Source organism: Fusarium graminearum, chromosome 1 (genome assembly GCF_000240135.3).
Source record: "Fusarium graminearum PH-1 chromosome 1, whole genome shotgun sequence".
NCBI lineage: Eukaryota > Fungi > Ascomycota > Sordariomycetes > Hypocreales > Nectriaceae > Fusarium > Fusarium graminearum.
Genome location: NC_026474.1, coordinates 7843673 through 7860952, shown reverse-complemented (window position 1 = coordinate 7860952; position 17280 = coordinate 7843673). Strand labels below are relative to the sequence as shown.

Sequence of the window (17280 nt, the reverse complement as noted above, 5' to 3'; positions counted from 1 at the left end):
GACCCTGAAAAATAGAAGGCCAAAGAAGAGCTGAACCACTTTAAAAATCCACAAGATTTATGCTACGACCAACTTCAAGATAAATCAGGTGGAGATTGATCTCCAGCTTTTCTTGTCTTGGGCTTCATCTCGCCCTGTGAGGCTTCGTACTGAGACCCACCTCATGCATGCTGATTACATACGAGACGTCCCCTCATTGATATCAAATAAGAAACAAGTGATCGACGTGCAGACAAACTTTGAAGAAACATCAAACTTGTCATCTTCATCTTGAATTTGTCTCGTTATTTTCATACAAATCTATCAATCAATTGTTGCAGGACAACATTCTTAACCACATCATCCCTTCAACCTTTTCATATTCAAGATGACGTACCCCCGTCCTGATTTCGAGCGCAACCCACTTCGCTGGGAGTCCCTCAACGGACAATGGGATTTCCTTTTTGATGATGGCGACGCTGGCCTTTCCGAGAACTGGCAGCGTTCCGGCCTCCCTGAAGAGGTCAAAGTAACCACTTCCACCACTTCCCGCAAAGAAGGAGGCCAAGACAGCGTTGTCCAGAAGATCATGGGCGAGGCCCATTCTCTTATCCAGAACAACGTCTTCACCTCATCCACCCAGACTTCAAACTCAAAAACCAAGATCAACGTTCCCTACGTCTTCCAGTCTCCTGCGTCGGGAATCAACGACCGTGGCGTCCATGAGGTCTTGTGGTACGAGCGTGCTATTTCAGACTTGCGATCTGCTCAGGAAAAAGAAAAGAACCACAGGCTGGTTCTGAGGTTCGGAGCTGTTGACTATGAAGCTACTGTTTGGATCAACGGGGAGTATGTTGGTGGTCATCGAGGCGGTCATGTCCCCTTTGAGATTGACATCACTGATGCTGTCAACGCGGCCAAGGATGCTACTACCCACCGCGTCACCATTCGAGTCTACGACTCAGCTTATGATCTGACCCAGCTTCGAGGCAAGCAGTACTGGGCTGCCAAGCCAGAGACTATCTTCTATACACCCTCTGGTGGTATCTGGCAGTCTGTCTGGCTTGAAGTTGTCCCCTCCGCTCGCATTGCTGACAGCTCTTTCGGCACCGTTATCAAGTCCAATGATATTCATTCTGGCCAACTTCGCAACACTATCGTCACCAAGGGACGACGTATTGGCAAGGACTATAGTGTTGAGATCGAGGCTAGATTTGCTGGTATCCGTGTATCCAAGTCTGAGAAGAAGGCTCTCCCTCGAGAATCCAACTCGGTTGGCGTTGAGCTTAACGTCCGTTTGTCCGAAGAGCAGAGATCGAAGCTGCCTAAGTCTTTTCTTGAGAGCGCACCTCTAGAGAACGACTTTGCCTGGCGCGATGGTGTTGCGCTATGGTCTCCTGAGCACCCTCAGCTCTACGATCTCGTCATTCGCCTGTATGATGACAAAGAAACAATCATCGACGAGGTCCAAACCACAACCGGCATGCGAAGCATCAACTGGACAACAGGTGATGGCACATGGCGCCTGAACGACAAGCCATACTTCCAAGCTTTGTGTCTCGACCAGGGCTATTGGCCCGAGACCTTCATGACGCCCCCCAGCTCCGAAAGTCTCAAGCTTGATATCGAACTCGCCAAGAAGATGGGTCTCAACGGCTGCAGAAAGCACCAAAAGGTCGAAGATCCGCTATTTTACTACTGGGCTGACAAGCTTGGTTTCCTCGTCTGGGGCGAGATTGCCAATGCTTATGCCTTTAGCGCAGAGTACATTGATCGTTTCAACGCTGAGTGGACTGAAGCTGTCAAGTTGGTTATCAATCGCCCTTCTGTTGTGACATGGACTCCTGTGAACGAAAGCTGGGCTTACCCATCGCTTGAGGATAATGCAGATCAGCGAAACCATATCCGTCAACTGTACTATCTCACAAAGTAAGCCATTTTATCTTCATTTCAAATAATCAGATACTAATAATCTCCTAGGAACCTCGACGATACTCGAAGTATAAACGATAACTGCGGTTGGCAGCACGTCCTTACTGACCTAACCACATTCCACGACTACAGCGATGGTCCAGAGATCGAAAAGACCTGCTCCACTCTCGAAGGCATCATTAGTCCCAAGGCTGACGGTCGAGGCGTTTTCCTGGAGCCCATCCCTGGTGTTGACGAGGGCTCGGCACACAAGCCTGGTGCACCCGTCATGAACACCGAATTCGGCGGCGTCAACATTGCTCCCGCCAAGAAAGAAGAGGGTAAAGACCTGGACTGGGGCTACACTACTGCCACAAACCCTGACGATCTCGTCAAGAGAATCGAGCGTCTTGTGAACGGCATTGTTCTTGGAGGACACTGTTGTGCGTTTGTGTACACCCAACTGTAAGTCATGTCCGATTTTGGTTTGTTGTGTCCATACTGATAAGGTTTTGCAGTGCCGATATCGAGCAGGAGGTTAATGGATTGTACACCTTTAACCGAGAGGAGAAGCTAGATGCTTCCAAGGTGAAGGCTGTTCTTGATAAGGCTATTGGACAGTACTACAACAGAGTACGATAGATAATTTCAAGTTGGAATAGTTGGCTTAGTTGTTGATGACATGATGAGAATAGTTTAGGAAAAATGATACTGAGCCATAAGTTTTTAGTTTTTTTAAAAAAAAATTAAAAAAAAATGGATAATCTCTGAATTAACGGTTATGGTATAACTAAACCACCTATCACGAGTTATTCGTGTAAGATATCATTTTGGGTGGAGTTGCGATGATCATGGCTTTTATCATGCTTTTCAACCGTCTATTCAAAGTTAGTTACTTCGTAGGGTTTGGTCACGGCAAAGCCGCGAAAACTCATGTCATTGGGTAATATCCAACACATAGCCTATTATTATTTGGTATCAGTTCATATAATTTCTTGCATCTATTTTCCGACACTCGGTTAATGAACGAGATAAGCTCATACTTGCTATATAACGCTGCAAATCTCAGATAAGGCAATAGAAAGTTATAGAGTTATATAATCAACAAGTTAGATGATACTAACAGAGGGACACCCTGAATTAGCCTAATTTTACTATTATTCCGAGGCCTGCCAAAATCATAAATAAATCGAATGATGTTTTGCTTTTGGAGGAACATGGTGCTAGTCCTCGCCTAAGAATGCAACCATTCCAGGTATGTAGACCAGCTACAAAACACCAAAAAGAGCTCTGGAGTCAATTATCGAGAGTACAGATACTGTAACATGACTGATTTCTATTTTAAAACAAAAATCAAATTGTTTGACCGCCATCATCGGCCATAAAACGGCATCATGAGTTCATGACTGCGGGGATCGATAACAAGCTGTCATGTCACGTGACTATACATGAGACAGGCTCAGCTCATTCAACTCAGCAGACCCGACACTCCATGATGTGGCTGGGGAGAGATCATCGCATTGTGAGCAACACCAGAAACCACCCACGGCGCCAGACCCGGCTTTTTGCCCGCGGTTGGGACCTTTTATACATCATCTGTACACAACTAGTCGCATATCTCAATTGAATGTCATAGCCATACGCGCCGTGCCGTACCCCCCGTTCCATCTCTCCCTGCCTCTGTCTTGGGCCGCGCGATGCCTTCGTCACGGCCAAACGCGCAGTCGCCCATCATCGAGGCCGACCCTGCTCTCGACAACAACATTGACACCATCCGCATCCCAGAACCACACGGCACATATTTACAAACACGCGGCGCCCGCGCTGCTCGTCGCATCTACAAAGCCATGGGCGTTTGGCCCTGGGACATCGTCCCCGAAGCACCCCCCAAGATGTGGGCTATTAATCTGCTCGAGGATCTGGCGCTCGTTGCGGACCATGTCGCTAGGAACCCGGGCGACACGCTGCAGGATCTTCAGTCAGAGCTTCGCAAATCTCTAGCGCGCGATCGCAAACCTTCGTATGCTGGGAAATTGATGGCGCAGGACGTCCACGCTGCCAAGAAGCGCTTCGTCAGAACCTTGCCTCAGTCACCAGATGCTCATGAAGATACTGGCGATGATGGGGGAACCATCGAGCGGCGCTCTGGGCGACGAAGAAGAACAGCAAACTACAGCGCCCCGGATTCACCAATTGATCCATCGCGATCGCGTCGACACACGTCTTCGGAGGAGAGCGAGGAGCATATGGCATCGTCTATCACCGTTGCCTCAGAGTTTCCCCCATCTCCTCCCGTTCCTCGCAGCGTTCGGCAATTAAAGCGGCCAGCTACCACGATACCCACTCCGATAGAGAAACGCATCCGACACAGCTCGCCAGAAGGGTCGCGTCTCTCCGCGGCGCAGAGTCTGATGATGTTTAGTTCTCCGATGGCCACGTACCAAATGGCCTCATCTTTCGGCCCCAGCGTGACTGTGAGTTTATCGCAATTAAGTTGCAGGAAGATTTGTACTGATGCTCCACAGGCCAACGCTACCCGCTCTCTCGAGCCTAATAACCTTCAAGAAGCTTTACAACCGGCGACCAACGTCTTTGTCGCGGCGATCGACGCCCACGTCCGAACGATACGTTCCTCGCTAGCCATCGCGCAACAAGAGATATTCCCCCATAGAACAACACACCAAGAAGCGCTCAGCAAACTGCGCGCCGCCCAAGATCGGGTGCAGGCCATCCTCAACGACATTGCCGAATCCCAAGCCACACTGCACCGGCTCATAGAGGAGAGAGCCACCGAAGACGCTGTGGCGCCGCAGCTACTCGCCCTCCAGGAGAATAACATGTCTCTGCCGCCCGAGATAGCCCAAGCAATACGCAGCTACGAAACTCGTCGGGCTGCCAAGGGCGAGGAGATCAAAACCCAGGAGACGGCCATCAGCGTGAAACGGGACGAGCTGAAGCGAGCCACCGCCGACCTCGACGTGGCGGAGAAGAGCTCGGTTAGCCTCGAGTCCGACATACGAGGCTTGCAGGCCGCCGTGACACGTGGGACAGAAGCAGCCCGGTTCTCCAACATGTTTAGCGTAATGGTGCAGCTTGGCCCAGAAGGACTGGCGAGCATCGAGCAGATATACCCCGAGATTGGCTCACTGCTGGAGCAGCTGCTCGCGTCCAAGAATAATCCGTCTTCGCAACACGATAATCACCAAGGACAGCATCATAATAATAGCGTGGCGACAGACGGCGACGAGACTAATGGCATGTGAGGATTCTGCTTATTTGAAGTTTTTACGTTACGGGAACAGCGATCAATGTTAGCTTTTGAGGATTTTTCTTCACCATATGGTAGCGAAGATAGAGTTTTGCATCAATCAGTTGGACTTGGAAGAGTCAATTCACTTTTAATTTTCCCAATTCTCTGTCAATGTCTGCTCGCTGGTCAGGCAGGACATTGGCATTGTTCGACTGTGCATTGGACGTCGATATGAGGCGTGTCGTGACTTTGTCCTTCAACAAACAGTAATAGGTACTGTGGTCTAGTTGGTTATGACATCTCGTTAACACCGAGAAGGTCCCCGGTTCGAGCCCGGGCAGAACCTCATTTTTTGGGTCTTTACACGTATGTGTGCCCATAAAACTCATTGTTTTGTCTTTCCCTTTCTTGTCTTTTATTTCTGCTGGACTATTTGTCATTTCGCAATGCCAATGCTCATAATTGAAGGCAATTTTACATCTTGCTGAGTGGGTGAGTTCACGTCGCTTTTTGTCTCTACAGGGTGGCTATCGTGGAGTGGAAAATTGAGTGGCATTGAACGGTCCAGCTGCTTCAACGAGGGAAAACTCAGTCTTTTTTACACTGTTACCCTAAATGACAAAATTCAGGACACATTCAAGTGCCTATCGGAAAAAGAGACTCTAGAACACTGCGCGATCGTTGACGTCGGTGGTTAAGGTGGGTTTGTTGAGAACCACAACCGTTTCAGGATGTGTTTTTTTGAGTCGTCGATTGAAGCTCACACGGTGCGAGAGCTTGCCAATCAATAATGTCAAATGGGCTATTAGACTTGATGAACAGTAAACAATGATTGATTTATACATATATCCAACTACTTAAAGTACAGGCTTCTCATTATTGCCTGCCAAACTAATTAGAATCCTTTTCTGGAACGTCGATAGTATCCTTGTGCGCAGGCGAAGTACCTTCTTGGCCCTTGAGGACCTCCACACCAGGCACGAAACCATCGTCATCGTGAATGGGGGGTCCGGTAAAGTTCTTGCGGGCATAAGCAAGATACCAAATGATAGCAATGGCAGCGAATCCAGCAAAGACAACAGAGGCGTAGTTCATGGTTACTGCATCCACAGGTAGAGACACGGGCATGCAGAAAATGACGATGGAGAAGATGATCCACACGACGCAGATACCGTTGATAAGAGGTCCGAACTTGCCAAGAGGGAAGGGAGAGTGCTTGACAATCTTGCGACCTCGGAGAAGGTTGACGCCGACGGGGACGCCGTAGGAGGAGGCGAGACAGATGGTGGCGACACCAGTGAAGGAGTTAAAGGCGGCGGTGGAACCGAAGTAGATGCAGCCGAGAATGCAGTCGACAATGGTGGAGAGGATGAGAGCATTGACGGGCATGTCGAAACGTGTGTTGACCTTGCTCCAAAGCTTGTATCCAGGGATAGCTCCATCTCTGGCGAAAGCGTAGGTGCAGCGCGACGCGGCGGTGAGAGCACCAATGCCTGCAAACATGAGGATACCGAGGATCAGGAAGAGGAGACCAAAGCCACCGGCAGCGGAACCAGTGACAACCTTGAACAGAGTACCAATGGGCTGAGAGTTGGCGACGGAGAGAAGCATCTTGACATCGGGAAGGACGAAGAGAATGGGGATGAGGTAAATGATTCCGGTAACACCGGCAGCAGCGACGGAGAGGACGATGGCCTTGGGGACTTCACGTTCGGGGTTCTGGACTTCCTCACACATGGAAGCAACCATGCCGTAGCCAGTGAGAACATATGCACCTGCAGTCAATTAGTTAGTTAAGTGGCATGTAAGACTGAGACTTGGCACACGTACCTTGCAGTAGTCCGACGAAAAAGGACCATCCGGCAGGCCAGCCACTTGCCGAGGCATCGTAGTGTGTAAAGACGAACTCGGCGGATCGTTTCTCGGGAGCCATGGTGAGTATGGTGACAATGATGATGATGACACTGGCGCCAGTCCAGTAGATGCAGACCTTGTTGATAAGATCCAAATAACGAGAGCCGAAAGCATTGACGAGAGCGCAAACAAGCATGACGGCCCAGAAGCACAAGACAGTCTGCCACGCGTTGGCGACAAAGTCCTCGTTGAAGATGGTGATGGCGCTAAGGATGAGCTGCGCGCCCGAGAAATTGATCGACAGGGTAACGGTCCAGTTACCCACCAGAGTGAGCCAGCCGTCGACGAAGCTCACGATGGGCGCGTAACGAGGAGTGCTGAGCATTGCGCTCCAGTAGTAGACACCGCCGGCGGTAGGGAAGACGGCGCAGATTTCTGCGAGAGAGGCGGCGATGCAGAGCGAGATGAGAGAGACAAGGACCCAGCCCCAGAGGACGGTGACGGCCTGGCCGTTGGTCAGGGTGATGTACATTGTCGTCGACAGGCCGAAAGGGACGGCCATGATGGCGAAGGAGAGGCCCAGGACACTGAGCATGCTGAGGTTTCGAGGGAGTTCGGCCTTGTAGCCCAGACGGGCGAGGGCCTGATCAGCGTCGCCGCTGCGGGAGGATGACTCCATGGTTGAGCAATTAATGTGAGTACTATGAGTGGTAGTAAAGCTGAGAGAAGAGATGTAAAATTGTACAAAATGTAATGGGTAGAGTACAAGAATCAAGATAGAATTAATTGAATGTCAAAGGGAAAAGAAAGAGGAGATTGGGTATTAATTATCGATTAAAATAATAAATAGAGAAGAGAATCAAGAAGATGGCCCGTCCGTTTGGATCGGTCTCGAAAGGAAAGAACAAGGGCTAAGACTGACAGGGCATGGCTGGTAGTGCAAGTTAGCAGCTAAAGGTCGCTAGCAGAAGGGGGCTGATTGCTGATGAACCCTCCACGATTTGGGTAGGTCTTGTTATCCGTATCACCATCCTGAAATAGTCTAGTCTGTCTGGGGTAGGATTGATCTAGTGGCTTGACATTGGGTCATTGTTGCTGCTGATCAGCAGAATCAGGACAAGAGACAAGGACGCGGCTACATTTGATCGACAACGCGGCTAATCTTTTGTCAGTTATTATCCCTCAGGCCGGTAGATATATGCTAGATAGATACCAGGTACTCTGTATAGGTAGTCGGGAGACAGATATAGCAGCGTAGATAGGTGATACTGTTCAATACTGCCGACATCCGGGGCTATCAGATAACAAACAGATTGTCACTCCACCCCGATAGTCAGGATGGAGTCATTTCCCCAGATTGAACGAGGATTAACAAGACCCGGAGCTGATACTATCGTGGTCTAAGCTTGGTCAACAAGACGATACCAGTACGTAAAGGTAAGCCTCTCGATAAGTGACCCCACCTCGAGATAACCGCGCACCGAAGCCGCTCCAACGCGTCAACCAACCTTACTGGCTCTCTCCGCATTTTCCACGTTTCAATGTTCAATGTTCCTTGTTTCTGTAATGCGGAGAGACCATGTAAGTCATGTCACGGGCTAAAGGATGTGTTAGTTGGAGAGGCATTGATCTGATGATACGGCAGTTCTACATGGCTTGAGGGCAACACCATGGTTACATCTAATTTAGACTACTCTATAGACATCATTGGGTACCGAAAGACAACTATGCATGATTTATACCCTTGTTCTTATAAAAGACCGCGAGCCGCGCTGAGTCTGGGGAGATGGCATGCAGACACCCAATACCACTAGATGTAAAGCTCAAGCTTGACCTGGGCCTAACATGACACGAATCTTTGCTTTATAGGCGGTATCTAATCACACACTGATAAACGGTCAGTGACTACTCCGTTTATGTCTAGTTGGACTGACGTGCACCGTATTTGATACGGCGCAGCGTGACATATGTAAGTGCGGAATTGGCCAAGGTACCTACCTACCTACGTGCCTGACTCCGAGATAAATTAAATAGCGGTAGGATTCAATTAAAAATATAATAAAAGAAGATAATATATTCTTATAAACATTTGTATAACCTTGCATTGCCAGGCTCATGGTGATACAGGTACTGGCATTACTAATCTTCAACCTGTTGTTTTGGCATTAAAATGCCCGCTCAGTTAGGCATAGCCTCTTTCTTCTCCAGGCAGCACTTGTTCGAAAAGCGCGACGTTGGTGTCGATCCCATCAAAAGCCATCGAATAAGTCAAGCCACTCAATCGACTAACACTACTTGACCGATGACAATAATGGAAAAGCATAAAGGCTTTCTGCATAGCGTCGCGGAAGAGAATTCTGCTCTTGCGACCGAGATCAAACAGCTTGCCGCTCAATCCCAAACACTGTCCCAAGACAAATTCGACGCCGCCATCAAACAATGCCTCCTCAAGATTTACGACGCCATTATCAAAATGAGCCAAAACCGTGGTCATCCACGAACACCCAGATCGAAAGTCTTTGACGCGTGGGAAAGTTTACTGCAACCCATCAAAGCCCTCACTCAACTGCCATTTGGAGATTTCCTTACTGCGCGTATGCTGCTTTACCTTGCCATGGGTCTCAGGGCCCAGCAAGCCCTTGATCTGAAAGCCTCCAGGGCCCTTTCTCTCAGGCCCGACTTCCCTTTGAATCAAATCGATATCGCCATGGATGACACTTTGGTACAAGCCCTTGGAAGGATTTGGACCAACAGTGACAGTAGCGAAACATTCGACTGGGCTTTCGGCGAGTATAGCATCGGTCATTGGAGGGTTGAAGATAGAGAAAAGGATCACGTAAAGCGCCACTACCTTACTGCTCAGGCACTCACCCCTACCGAACTCGCATCTCTGGACAACGTTGGCGGGAAACGTTTCGTCTTTGCAAAGAAGAATGAGTTGGATGATACGGATGATGACTGGTGGGCGCCCTTTAAAGGAAGCGTCCCCGGCGACAACTACGAAAGAAGCCGGTCCCAGGTTCACATCCCCGATGATGACGAGGTCGAGGCTGATGAATGGGTCTACAAAACGGTTGGCACAGATGGCCCCATTCGTGAACCAATCAACTGTAGCATCTTCGACGAACGCGAAAAGAGGAATTATTGTTCCGGTTTAGATTATTTCCCTCGTTCGTGTCAGTTCATAACTGATGCGAGACGAATCGGGCAGCCATTGTCGACTATAAAGGGACGTATTCTGGCGGAAAGGGGGTTGTCTCACGCTGGGATCCCTCCAGAGCTACGAGCTGCGATCTTCAGCTACCTGGATCGACCGTTTCGGCATGCCTATCTGTCGAAAGTCGATATCGTCAAGGCATATGCACCGTTTCCAAACATAGAAAGTTGCTCTGAGTGCGATCAGGACAAGCAAACATGCCCTACCAAGAGCATGTATATCTGGAACGTGCCACTCCGTACATTCTTTGTATTTCACCGAACCAAGTCTAACGTCGGAGTACTCTGCAAATACGGAACAAACTGCCAAGGCCATCACGAGGATAACTCGTGGAAAATTACAAAGGAAAAAGATTTTCAAGAATACGTGGAAAAAATCGTCAAGGATAGATGCGGAAGCACCACGACTTTATCCCAGGTTGGATTTGCTCCTGCGGCAGACTTTACACTGCGTGATCGAGAGGAAGATGAGAAGCGATCAGAAAGGCTGTTTCATGATCGTGGACCGATCGAGGACAGTACGAAAGAGCAGAGGTTCAATGGAGGATTGTGGGGATTGGTGGCGTCCATGATGCATAATAAGGTCTTAGTTGGATCGTGGCAGGGAATTGATGAGAGTTCGACTTGTTCGACAGCTGCTGAATGGGCTTTGGCACGATGCCTTGCCGACAAGGAGTGTGCTGAGACTGCTATCAAAAAGATACATTCTCGCTGTGACCGATGCTGATACCTCGATATAACTGCTAGGCACTTAGGCTTTACTATTCTACAATAACTAGTTCAATATTCATTATAATGTAATAGTCAATTTATATGTTGCGAAGCATCATCAGTCGTCGCAGAGGAAGCGGAGTAATGATCTTAACAGTATAGAGTATCACCCAAAAATAATAATAGCCAATCTATATCACATTGCTTACTGCCTATAACGATAAAATCGCAAAGTTGCCTTCTGCTGCTGAAACTTAAGGATAATTATATAAGGCAGCTTAAATGCATTGGCGAGCAGCGTTGTTGTGATCGAGATCTTGGTCGCCAGGGGCGTGGAAGAAGTGACGTCAAATTTGCTGTAGACACTCTTGGTAAAGTCTGATACCACTTCGGCAGGCCGAGGACAGACGAAGGCAATCTCCCCAGTTGCCGTAGCAGGCCGAGGAGAAACGGGGATGAACTCTCTAGCTGTCGGGCCATTTCCAAGCTCTGATCGTAGAAGAGTAACCAGTGTACTGTCACTGGTACTAACAGTAAAACAGTCCGATTCCTGAAGTAGCTGCGTAGGCTTGGCCGAGGTAGTGTCGCTAATCTCCCACACAAATCCAGCACAGAAGCTGATTCCTGTGCCGTAGTTCCAAAAAATACATGGCTTGTTCAGAAACTGGACGGCAGTGATGTTGGTACTGATAGCCAATTTAGGAACGTCTCCGTCGCAGCTCAGCTTCTTCAATGGACTCCAATCCCCACCGTCAGTGCGATAATCTGAGTACCATAGTGTTTGGCTGGCTTTTTCGACCCAAAACCAGCGCACTGCATAATTTTCAAGTAGTACCAGTGGGTTGGGACTTGTCTGAGGCTGAAAAGGCATTCCCGTGTTCAGCTTCGACAAAGAAACAGGTGCCACAATCTTGCCCTCCTGGACCGTCACGTAACAAGTCCCAGTGCCGTCTGTCCCAATAAAGAAGCAGTATAATTTATCGTCGTAGACAAGAGCGCTCGGGTTTGTTCCGGGGGCAACAATAGCAGCGACAAGTGGACCTCCTCGCGGTCCAACATAGAAGCTCTGGTTCCCGTTCGAGGCGTTCCCTTGCGAGGCGTTCCACTTGGTTCCATTGAATGCGGTCCACTGGAGCCAGCGTAAAATATGTAGAGGGTATTTCTGAAGACTACTGAAGTAGGAGATGTCCCGGGGGACATCTTGATTCCAGAGACATAAGTGGAAAGAGCCTGTCCACGACTCAAGGCCATTTTGTGTTTTGCGATAGATGAGAGATAAGTGTGCGGGAATTTTGACCCAGAGTTAGCTTAAGATAGGGGATATAAGCCGTTCTATAGATCATCAATTTAGTCTATAACTTATCAAGACAAACGCTGGCTTTGCTGCAATGCCTAACATTTCCTAGCAACCTCGCTGGATATCTTATCTTGCTTAATGATTATTTAGAGGCTGGCTGAAAGGCTTGGGTAGCTGTTGAAAGTGGACTGATAAGTCCGAAACAAGGCGTCTACTTTGCTGGTCTAGACCTGCCCATTGTAATGCGGGACATGTCAATGACTAGCAGTGTATTTGAATAGCATGCAAGTAGAGTTTAGGGCGTTGGGGGTATTGTATTAGTGGCCAGGAAAGTACTTGCGGTTCAATGCATTTGGTAACCATATGTTGGCAGACATTGCGGAACAATCGCCAAATCTGGAACGATAGATAGGGCACTATGGTGACCTTATCAGAAAGTTTCAGTACTGGGATGGCTAATAGCATATCAAGTGGACTCCCATTGAAAGACCTTGTCTGGTATATCGTTATCCCTGAGACAAAGTCGCTCCGTACCAGCTGTAATATTACGCTTACCATCTGCAGCCTGAGATATCACTCAAGGAAAAAATCAAGAAATAGAGGGAAGAAACTTGGAAAGAAGTCTGGCAATGTCAATCTAGTACGCAATTATTCACACAAGGACGAATCATGAGTCTCCAAGCGTTGCAATCGTCAATTTGAGGCTTGAAATTTGGGGGCCGTTTTTGTTGTTGAGATACTTGAACATGAGACTGCATGTCACCCATCCAATTATTAATGTCTATTGCAATGGTTACATGTCATCCTGCGTCATGATACAGGAGTGATCAGTACAGAGCCTCATATCAGAATGTCCTTGCGGAAGATAAATAAGCTTATATCTGCCCTTATTTTTGAGTTTACCTGCTCACTTCTATAACTCATTCCAGCAGACTTTACTGCCTTACCGGTAAGTCTATTCTCAAGTAGCAGTGACGGCGACTAAAGGATCTTCACAGATCATATCGTTTATTCAAAATGCCATTCTCATACAAAGACCTGATCACGAGGGACAAGACAGCCGAAAAGATCCCAACAAGTGGCAAGGGTCTCGGCGCCTTCACAAGCCCATCCGGCTTCGCCGTCATCCTGTGCTTCCCCATCACCCTGTGGCAAAGCCGTCGCAACACTAAGAAGACAGTCGAAGATCTCAAAGAGGCCAGGCGGCAAAAGGCAGAACAAAGAAAAGCTGTACATATGCAAAATTTCCAGGAGCAGCAGAAACGCAGGGAAATGCGTGACAAGAGTGACGCCAACCGTGTTGGTCTTGGACCTCAGGGGCCACCAAGACAGAAGAAAGTTCCAGAGGTTGAGCCGCTGGATCCCTTGTTGGAGAGGGATCCTGAGAATCCGCGGAACTGTGATTCGACGTGTGGGAATGCCTTGAGGGGCTCTTGTCCTATTCATGATAGGGAGCAGTCTTCTCGACCCACGAGTCCTGGACTGTTGGCAATCTGATTGTAGCTTTGACGGAGCTGGAACAAGATAAAAGATGGTGATTTGCTTACACTGTAATCTCTTGGATATCCTGAACTTACCATAACCTGGTCGTCATATCGACTTCGAATAGCATATACTACGGTGACTTTGTGTTTATGATATAAGATATTGGAGGAGAGCTAGGCTCAGAGCCTAGTAGCCGTCTGACACCATGATGTATTAATACCAACTCTGTCCGAAGATCAGACTCACAGCTTGCAAGAGTCTGATAGTCTTAATGTCGAACCGGCACGGTGTTTCAACAATATGATAGCAAATTGTTGACGTTCCTCTTATCCAATCAGAGGTTCTGTGGCGTAGTTGGTTATCGCATCTCGCTCACACCGAGAAGGTCCCCGGTTCGAGCCCGGGCGGAACCATTTCTTTTGCTGTTTGGATCCCAGAGCAGTATTTATGATGTTCATTTTTGCCTGTTGTCATGGAAGCGATCGTGGAGCTTCATCTGACAGATGATACACGATTAAAGTGTAAGAAGGCGTCAAGTTCCGTTTGTTTTGCCGATGTCTATTACCTTTGATCAGAAACATCGTTATTTAAGTAGAAGGGTTGATTCGTGGTATGAAGTTATCAGCTGCCAACATGATGGAAGATGTACTCTGATCAGTAGGCAGTTTGCATTTACTGAGTCTCCTACTAAGCATATATAACTTGATCAACTCTGGGCTACTACTATTAAGGTCGCTTCTCTTTATGCCAAGATATAAAATCAATGGCTAGACATATAGCTTTGCCAACAGTACAACTAGGCTCTTCAAATTCATGAGTAATAAGAAGTTCACAGTCACTAAGACGCCATGACGCTACAAGCGGTGTTGGTTGTATTGCAGTCCGGAACGGGATACTGAAATACCAGTCTATGACACTTATGAGCTTAGAGATGATCTAAAAAGACTCAGTCCAATTTGTTGATATGCAGGTAAAGACTTAATAAAAGTAACGAGTGGTTCAAGTGCATTATTAATACATTCGTCCGTTCGGACGCCGAAGTAAGACGGACGAATCCTACCGATCCCAACACCCCACATAGTCACTCCAGCTCGTCCGTTCTTCGTCCGCTTTTCGTCCGTCCATTCAACAACACCCTCAACACCCTTCACAACTCATTTCTCCAGTACTCACTTATCTCTATCACACCAATTGAACCTTCTCTTCGGCCGAAATCATGGACGAGACCTCTGCCAAACGTCGGAAAGTGCGGAAAGGAACCCGCAGCTGCTGGGAATGTCGGTATACTCTACACCATCAGTTCCACTGTCACTAATACATACATACAGGTCGTCGTCGCAAGATCAAATGCCAGTTCACAAATGAAGATGATCCCGTTTGTGTTGGGTGCACTCAGCGAGAGACGGATTGTGTCTCGCAGGAATATGTCCCTACGCCTTCTGCCGCGCCCCAAGACAAGCGTCTTGCACAGCGCCTTGGACGACTGGAGGAGTTGATGGAGAAGTTCGTGGAGAATGGATCCGAGTCGAGGAAACGGGCATCTATACCATCGCCTTGCGAGTCTGAGGAGGCACCGACGACACTGACTCGCTTCACGCAGCATACTGTTGATGTGTTTGAGTCCTCAGTCGCAGACAATGCAGTACAAATGACCCTCAACCCGAGCGATACTTCGAGTCCAGCGGTAATAATACGGCAGACAGCAAGATACCCCTCTCGTTCAGCGAAAGCGGCCAACGTTTCTGCTCAGCTTCACGCTCTCTTCCCATCTCAAAAGATCCTGTACGCCATATCTCAGCAAAGTCCCGGCGCACGCTTCGTCCTCAATTCATTCTACTCCCAACAGGACCAATTAGACGGAAAACCCGAGCCTTTATCAGCACTGGCCCAGATCCCGCCGATTACTAGCCATCCTTCCATCCTAGCCAAACGTCTTCTCCAACTTGCGGTATGTCTGCAGCAAATGCCGACATTTTTCGACGGTAGTACTCTAGGTCTTAGTAAATCGCCTCGCGAAACGATGGAGGAATGGGTCGCTGTTACAGGAAGACTCGTTACTTCAGACGATGACTTTGTCGGCTGTCTAGAAGGTCTAGAGTCTCTCATTCTGCACAGCTTCTACCAGAGTGACGCAGGCCATCTGCGAAAAGCATGGTTGACGTGTCGCCGCGCTCTCAATATGGCTCAATTGATGGGCGTTGACCGAAAGAACTCAAAGCCAATTCGCTCAGCTGATCCTGCCTTCAACGAGAAACATCGTCCTTCACCACCAGTGATCTGGTTCCGTATCAATTGCAACGATCGCTACCTCTCTCTCATCCTCGGTCTCTCGATCGGTTCCAAAGACAACTGGTTTGCCGAAGACGAGGCTCTCCTCTCAGACGCACCGAGTGACAAGCTTGGCAAGATGTACGCCGTGATAGCTGGCAAGATTGCCGACCGGAACGATCTAAAAGGCAGCGCTGCGTACGTTCTGACGCAATCAATTGATCTCGATCTTGAAACGACTCACTCTCAAATGGATGAGATGTGGTGGAAAACTCCTGACATGGCTATCTGCTGCGGATCATCCGACGCCTCAGGAGATGGAATGGGCATTATAATGCTACAAGTGAGACACTATACGCTCGTTCTCATGCTTCATCTCCCGTATCTTCTTCGCGATCGTGGCCAGCGACGATACGAATACAACCGGTCTACATGCATGCAAGCAAGCCGCGAAATCCTCATACGTTTCTTGGAGTACCGCAGCTGCTTCACAAAAGCTGTATCGGGTCGTCATGTCGACTACTCAGCCCTTGTGGCAGCCATGACTCTCCTCCTAGGCTATCTCGGTTGGCGCTGGCCCGGCTACGAGACAGATAAAGAACAGGATAGAGACCTAGCCGAGAGAACTATGGAGAGAATGCAGGAAATGGGTTCGTTGAACAACGACACACTCTGTGTTGAGGCTGCTGAAACAATCCACCAACTTTTACCAATTGTTCAAAGACAGCCAGGCGCAAGCGGCGAAAATCTGCATCTGCACGTACCGTTCCTAGGAACGGTCAACATCCACCCGGGCCCAACACCTCCAGCATCTACAACCAGCATGATGGCGTCCAACAACACCACACCAAGTGGCAACAGTGTGGGAGACGCCATGTCACAGTTCCCACTTTCCTTCAACCCCCCCTCGTTCGCGCAGGACCAATGCGAGCTACCCACCACATGTCCGTTTGAGGGAACCTCGCCTGATGTGGTGAACTTCAATTGGCCATGCTTTACGGCGGATCCGGAAGATTGGGCGTTGCAAGGCGTTGACACAACGTATTGGAACATGCTTAACAGTAATATTGTAGGGTGAATGATGGATTTGATGAACATCGCTATGTCTGATTATATATAATATTTATACCCAAAGAAGCAATAGCCAATAAAACACCTAACGAATGCATCCGTACCGATATAAAAAAGGGAAAGTAAAAGAACAAAGGGACTGGGCTTGTCTAGCCAGGGGGTATCTCCATCAGGTTTAATCCTCCTCAATGAACGCCGCAAATGAGATTTGGTTATCAACTCCGTATCCAGTTGGTGT

General features: G+C 48.5%; 7 protein-coding genes and 2 non-coding genes across 9 annotated transcripts; 7 read left to right on the top strand and 2 right to left on the bottom strand.

Moving 5' to 3' along the window:
- Nucleotides 1–367: 367 nt before the first annotated feature.
- On the top strand, nucleotides 368–2532 carry FGSG_02441 (uncharacterized protein; the record flags this gene model as incomplete). The annotated part of the gene is made up of 3 exons (XM_011320060.1): nucleotides 368–1908; nucleotides 2044–2355; nucleotides 2409–2532. 3 exons carry the CDS (start codon nucleotides 368–370, stop codon nucleotides 2530–2532), a joined length of 1977 nt encoding a protein of 658 aa, XP_011318362.1.
- A 1055-nt stretch (nucleotides 2533–3587) lies between these two features.
- Nucleotides 3588–5153, top strand: FGSG_02440 (uncharacterized protein; the record flags this gene model as incomplete). The annotated part of the gene is made up of 2 exons (XM_011320059.1): nucleotides 3588–4364; nucleotides 4416–5153. The coding sequence occupies 2 exons, from the start codon at nucleotides 3588–3590 to the stop codon at nucleotides 5151–5153; spliced, it is 1515 nt and encodes a 504-aa protein (XP_011318361.1).
- Nucleotides 5154–5412: 259 nt separating this feature from the next.
- Nucleotides 5413–5486, top strand: FGSG_20552. Its single transcript has one exon. It is a non-coding gene; the product is annotated as a tRNA-Val (tRNA).
- A 468-nt stretch (nucleotides 5487–5954) lies between these two features.
- FGSG_02439 (uncharacterized protein) lies at nucleotides 5955–7673 on the bottom strand (the record flags this gene model as incomplete). Its single annotated transcript, XM_011320058.1, has 2 exons — nucleotides 5955–6915; nucleotides 6971–7673. 2 exons carry the CDS (start codon nucleotides 7671–7673, stop codon nucleotides 6032–6034), a joined length of 1587 nt encoding a protein of 528 aa, XP_011318360.1. The 3' UTR covers nucleotides 5955–6031.
- A 1632-nt stretch (nucleotides 7674–9305) lies between these two features.
- FGSG_02438 (uncharacterized protein) lies at nucleotides 9306–10937 on the top strand (the record flags this gene model as incomplete). Its single annotated transcript, XM_011320057.1, has 1 exon — nucleotides 9306–10937. The coding sequence occupies one exon, from the start codon at nucleotides 9306–9308 to the stop codon at nucleotides 10935–10937; it is 1632 nt and encodes a 543-aa protein (XP_011318359.1).
- Nucleotides 10938–11039: 102 nt separating this feature from the next.
- On the bottom strand, nucleotides 11040–12172 carry FGSG_02437 (uncharacterized protein; the record flags this gene model as incomplete). Its single annotated transcript, XM_011320056.1, has 3 exons — nucleotides 11040–11070; nucleotides 11131–12050; nucleotides 12095–12172. The coding sequence occupies 3 exons, from the start codon at nucleotides 12170–12172 to the stop codon at nucleotides 11040–11042; spliced, it is 1029 nt and encodes a 342-aa protein (XP_011318358.1).
- A 1063-nt stretch (nucleotides 12173–13235) lies between these two features.
- Nucleotides 13236–13772, top strand: FGSG_02436 (uncharacterized protein; the record flags this gene model as incomplete). Its single annotated transcript, XM_011320055.1, has 2 exons — nucleotides 13236–13617; nucleotides 13750–13772. 2 exons carry the CDS (start codon nucleotides 13236–13238, stop codon nucleotides 13770–13772), a joined length of 405 nt encoding a protein of 134 aa, XP_011318357.1.
- Nucleotides 13773–14042: 270 nt separating this feature from the next.
- Nucleotides 14043–14116, top strand: FGSG_20551. Its single transcript has one exon. It is a non-coding gene; the product is annotated as a tRNA-Val (tRNA).
- An 803-nt stretch (nucleotides 14117–14919) lies between these two features.
- FGSG_02435 (uncharacterized protein) lies at nucleotides 14920–17049 on the top strand (the record flags this gene model as incomplete). The annotated part of the gene is made up of 3 exons (XM_011320054.1): nucleotides 14920–14980; nucleotides 15032–16621; nucleotides 16745–17049. The coding sequence occupies 3 exons, from the start codon at nucleotides 14920–14922 to the stop codon at nucleotides 17047–17049; spliced, it is 1956 nt and encodes a 651-aa protein (XP_011318356.1).
- Nucleotides 17050–17280: the final 231 nt, after the last annotated feature.